Raw genomic sequence first — 5,031 nt, forward strand, 5'->3', positions numbered from 1 at the left:
GAGTTGGCAAAAAGAAAGGACATGAAGAGCTCGCCGGGGCATTGCGCGAAAAGGAGGCCTAGAGGGGAGCGGACCAAAACGCCATGAAGTTAAATAAGGGCGGCGACTTGCAACCTGGGAGCTGCAACACCTGCAACCTCTGCAACCGGCCGCCCAGCATCAAATAGGGGCGGCGTGGATGTGGTGGCCCAGAGAAGAGAAAGCGATGCATACGCAAAAGAAGTTGACGCATGGACGGTAGCGTAAGCCACGTAAGAGATAGTATAGAAGGTTCCCTTGAAATACTTTTTCCCCTCACCTCACCCAAATGATAAAACCTTCTAGTTATGTATTGAAAGGTTAAAAACCTTTAAAGCCCAACTTGGAGGTTATTAAAACCTTTGATTTTTTTTTTGGAAAAAGGTAAAGTTCCTGACACTGCCTCCATTATCGAAATTGGCCGGTCCCTGAACTGCTGGTGGGCCGTATCCCGAGCTCAACTGTAATCATCTTCTTAGGGCCTTCACAAGAAGTCATCTCTTCCCCCTTCTTCCCATCAGCTCAGTTGTGATCATCTTCTTCCCCCTTCCGGCTACGTATACGAACTAGCCTATAATATATGGAAGGAGGAGGAGGAAGACGCGGAGGAGGACAGTCTTCTGATCTCCATCTCCACGAATATGTTGCTACTTCTAAGATTGTCAAGAATCAGATCTACCACAAGGCTGTCCTTCTTGTTCGCACGGGGCTCTGTGTTCTGTTTTTGATCTACCGCGTTAGCACCTGCACCTGCTTGGATGGCCTCGTGATTGTAGCGTTGGCGTGCGAGGTGTGGCTAGGGATCTGGGCTCATCTTTTCATGTTCGCGAAGTGGTTCCTTGTCGAGCGCGAAACGCACCCGGAGAGGCTGTTGGCCTTGATAAGGTATAGTGGTGTAGCTAGCAGCTCTACCAATTCCCACCTTCACCAAAAACATCACGTCTCTATTGCATAGCTGTTGAGCGCCATGGTCCCCATGGATCGATGCAATGTCTTAAAATTTCTTCAATGTTTGAGTGTAGTTCCGGCCACTTGCCAGAACTTCCCCCGGTGGACGTGTTTGTGACCACGGCTGACCCGATGAAAGAGCCACCGTTAATCGCCGTCAACACCGTCTTATCTGTCCTAGCACTAGACTATCCGGCCGACAAGCTTGCCTGCTATGTGTCGGACGACGGAGGCTCCCTCCTCACGCTCTGGGCTCTCAAGGAGGCAGCCACCTTTGCCAGGGCGTGGGTGCCCTTTTGCAAGCGATTTCAGATAACAGAGCCGCGGGCCCCTGGTCCCCACTTCGCTAGCAAGGCCGCTGCTGCTGACGCCAAGCTCAGAGGCTACTCAAAGGAGTGGCACGCCACGAAGGTAAGCCCTCTATGTATTTTCTTGCTCATGTTAATGTACAATTAGCTAGTGACCATACTTTTAATAATATCCTCAGGCTTTAATCACCATATCCCGATCTGCAGGCAGAGTACGAAGCGCTGCAAAGCCGATTAAGCTCTATGGCCGCAAAATACTGCAGTAATTCAAAGGAGGAAGCAGTCAAGCTCTTACTCGACAAATTAACTAGTTCCGACGGACATGACCGATACTCATCGTGGGCTTCCAATTACGATCACCACAATCATCCAGCCTACTGTGAGGTTAGGCCCTAATCAAAGCATGTTTAAGATGTAATTTGTAATACTATAGTCTACCACGTCCACCACATGTAGACAGTGGGCTGCCCTATTTAGACTGATGTTGTTGATGAAATTTTGCACAGATATGTGTGGAGAAGCCTGAAAGTGAAGCTGACTTTTTACCGTGCCTTGTGTATATCTCCCGCGAGAAGCGTCCCGAGCACAGCCATCACTACAAAGCCGGTGCCATGAATGCATTGGTACTCTTCTTCTCCCCATTGTCATGACGCTGATTATAAGGTGCAGCCGCTTCACTGAACAATCCTACTAAACTAATGTTTTATAAATTCCAAGATCCGCGTCTCCGGGGTCTTTACAAACGCCCCCTTTATTCTGAACCTGGACTGTGACATGTACGTGAACGACGCCAGAGCCATTCTGCGAGCCCTGTGCTTTCTCATGGACCCGGGCACCAGCAGAGAAACGGGCTTTGTGCAGTTTCCTCAATGCTTCGAAGGCGTGGACGAGGATGACATCTACGGAAATCGCATGAAGACAACCATGGAGGTATACATTCAACTAATGATCATGAATACAAGCTTTACATTAGCATTCAAGGCGAGGACAAAATCTCGAGCTCTATTAGCCTGAAGTGTGCAAAACTTTGGATGTCGGTGCCCTGAAGTGCACTAGCCATTGCACTATTCATTGATTCGTTGAAGCCCTTGCAGCCTGTATACGTGTACAAGTCTCTGTGCAATTGTTAAGATTTTCCTTTTCTCTCTAGTTGTGGCATTTAAGGGATAAGAACATTTGCTAAGGTAATTCCTCACTCCAGATGTATATGAAAGGAATGGATGGCTTCCAAGGTCCGGCATACCTTGGGACAGGGTGCGTTCACAAGAGAGAAGCCTTGTATGGCAACAAGCCACATGCTGTTGTTGGGACAGATAAGGTCATGATTAATGGTAAGTATTTAAGCTATTCTTCAGTAGACGTGTACTACTCAAATGGAGAGCTAGGTTGTCTTTCAAGGTTTTTATGCTTCCACCTAAACCCACTAATAACTTCTAAATTATGCTACTGAAATTCTTTTTTTCTTTTTTCTTTTTCTTTTTCTCAAACGAAGACCTTATACTGTAGAATTAGCTCACAATTTGGATAATGTCAGCTAACAGTACTGTGTGGGTTGATGTAGGACGTGAAACAGAGCTATTGGGCCGTTGCCAAAGTCTTGCTATTTGTGCCCAAAGCATAACATCAAACATGAGGAACTATAGCCCTCTCCTGAATGGCCATGCCTTGATAGAGGAGGCCATCAAATTGCTTGATTGCACTTATGAACACAAGACAAGTTGGGGCAAAGAGGTACAGTACCCCCGCTTCATAAGTATTTGTTCTGTAATGAGATTAATGCACACCATATTGTGTGACATGTTATGTTATGTTATATGTACCCTTATTTGCTACCCTTATATATATATATATATATATATATATATAATATACATATTTATATATAGTCCTTGGTGGATGTAACACCTTGGCCTACTAATGAGTAGGTTCAAATGTTATGTTATATGTACCCTTATTTGCTACCCTTATATATAGTCCTTGGTGGATGTAACACCTTGGCCTACTAATGAGTAGGTTCAAGTTTCAGGCCCTGGCCAGTGGCACCCAATTAAAGTGTCAGTAGCTATAAATTATCAGTCTCTTAAAACGACTACTATGTAGTATTAGTGTTTTACACATTGCATGTGCATCATGGCTTTTCAGATTGGCTTGATCTACGGCTCTACAACGGAAGACTTGATGACGTGTTTAATGATTCATAACAGAGGCTGGAGGTCAGTGTATTGCAGTGCACCGTCGACCCCTCCAGCATTCTTGGGCTGTGCCCCTACGACGAGTGAGGATGCTTTAACAACGAGAGAAAGATTCAGCATGGGATGGCTAGAGATTTTATTCAGCACCAACTGTCCGTTTTTAGTGAGAAAAACTCAAGGGCTAATCGCAGTTCAAAGGATCAGTTACATATGTTACTTCTTAAGTCCGCTAGCATGCATTCCAATGTTCACATATGCGTTGCTGCCAGCATTGTCGTTGCTTGCAGATAGGCCGTTACTCCCGAAGGTGTGCCGTGTTTAGTGCAAGCGCTTAAGCAAAGATGTTCATCAAAGCTTCTTATAATCTAAGTATATAATTAATGATGATGCAAATCGCCTTTGCAGGTGGATGATCCAGCAATTCTGATCCCAATTAGCCTATTTGTGTGGGTGTATTGGACCAGCTATTATGAGAGCATGTTGTTAGGTGCGGGGCCAAGGGAGTGGTGGAACAGCGAGAGGATGCAGTTCATCGTGGCGGTGACCTCGGACGTCTTCGCGACCTTCAAGGTGCTTCAAAAGATTGCAGGGCTGTCCGAAACCACGTTCGTCGTGACACCTAAACAACACATCGTAAGCAGCAGCACTTCCAATGATCATGATGTTAATGATGATCAGCAGCAGCAGCCCGTGCAGGGCTTTGCGGTGAACTGTAACTCACCCCTGTTCATCCCTCCCGTAGCATTGGTGCTGCTGAACGCAGGAGCTGTAGTGGTGGCCATATCCCGCACCTGCTTAACTATTTTCGGTGATCACAGTAGGGCAGATGAGAGATCATGGCATGGCCGCAACTTGCCGTCCATCACTGTAGAGGCCGCGTGTGCTGCGTGGGTGTTGTTTGTTTTGCAGCCTTTCGCAAGAGGGTTGTGCTTATGGTGCCAGGGTCGAAAAGGGCCTCTAGCTCTTCGTTCCTCCACCGTCGTGCGCTCTTCCCTCGTTGCCCTGGCCTTGTTCTTGCCGTGGTCGTCATCTCTCTACACTAACAACTGACTCCCACACAACACATCACAGACTCACTCCCACACAATTGACAACAAACACATCACGACTTACACCACAATCCAGTACAAATTACCTACTACTAGTTAAGCTGCACCTAGTACCTTGGTACTTCAAGAATCAAAATGACTTGAGGATCCATTGAACTTGCCTTAATTTGTACGCCAAAATGACGTTTATATTTTCTTCAACGTACAAAGCCTTTAATATTCGCTTCGGCCTCAAGATGGTGCCACATTCCTTAGTGACTTTTAGCATCATCGTGCATATATATATATATATATATATATATATATATATATATATATGCACATGTTTTCCACATATACGTATAAATATACATATCTACATTTTTTAAATATAAATGTATACACAAAAATACACATACTTATACATATCAACTCTTACATCTCGCACCCTATCGTATTGGGCTTCAGGTTAAGGTTCTAGTGATCTCTTAAGGTTTCATGGTTGCAATGTTTGGTTAACTTTAAGCATCATTTGAA

The 5,031-nt window shown here is 45.3% G+C and overlaps 1 protein-coding gene across 1 annotated transcript; it reads left to right on the forward strand.

The window, feature by feature from the left end:
- The first annotated feature begins 458 nt into the window (after positions 1 to 458).
- LOC147623205 (cellulose synthase A catalytic subunit 4 [UDP-forming]-like) lies at positions 459 to 4,734 on the forward strand. The gene is made up of 9 exons (XM_086821288.1): positions 459 to 903; positions 1,041 to 1,377; positions 1,482 to 1,658; positions 1,781 to 1,897; positions 1,992 to 2,204; positions 2,476 to 2,605; positions 2,836 to 3,005; positions 3,417 to 3,773; positions 3,872 to 4,734. The coding sequence occupies exons 1-9, from the start codon at positions 599 to 601 to the stop codon at positions 4,514 to 4,516; spliced, it is 2,451 nt and encodes an 816-aa protein (XP_086677414.1). The 5' UTR covers positions 459 to 598; the 3' UTR covers positions 4,517 to 4,734.
- Positions 4,735 to 5,031: the final 297 nt, after the last annotated feature.

This window comes from Cibotium barometz, chromosome 27 (genome assembly GCF_041138505.1).
Source record: "Cibotium barometz isolate CiBa-2024 chromosome 27, ASM4113850v1, whole genome shotgun sequence".
Classification (NCBI taxonomy): Eukaryota; Viridiplantae; Streptophyta; class Polypodiopsida; order Cyatheales; family Cibotiaceae; genus Cibotium; species Cibotium barometz.

Excerpts from the sequence above, each read along its gene's own strand:
- LOC147623205 (XM_086821288.1), top strand. The coding sequence starts at position 599 with ATGGAAGGAGGAGGAGGAAGACGCGGAGGAGGACAGTCTTCTGATCTC. Across the intron at positions 1,378-1,481 it reads AGGAGTGGCACGCCACGAAG|GCAGAGTACGAAGCGCTGCA; the intron begins GTAAGCCCTCTA and ends CCCGATCTGCAG. Across the intron at positions 1,898-1,991 it reads CCGGTGCCATGAATGCATTG|ATCCGCGTCTCCGGGGTCTT; the intron begins GTACTCTTCTTC and ends ATAAATTCCAAG.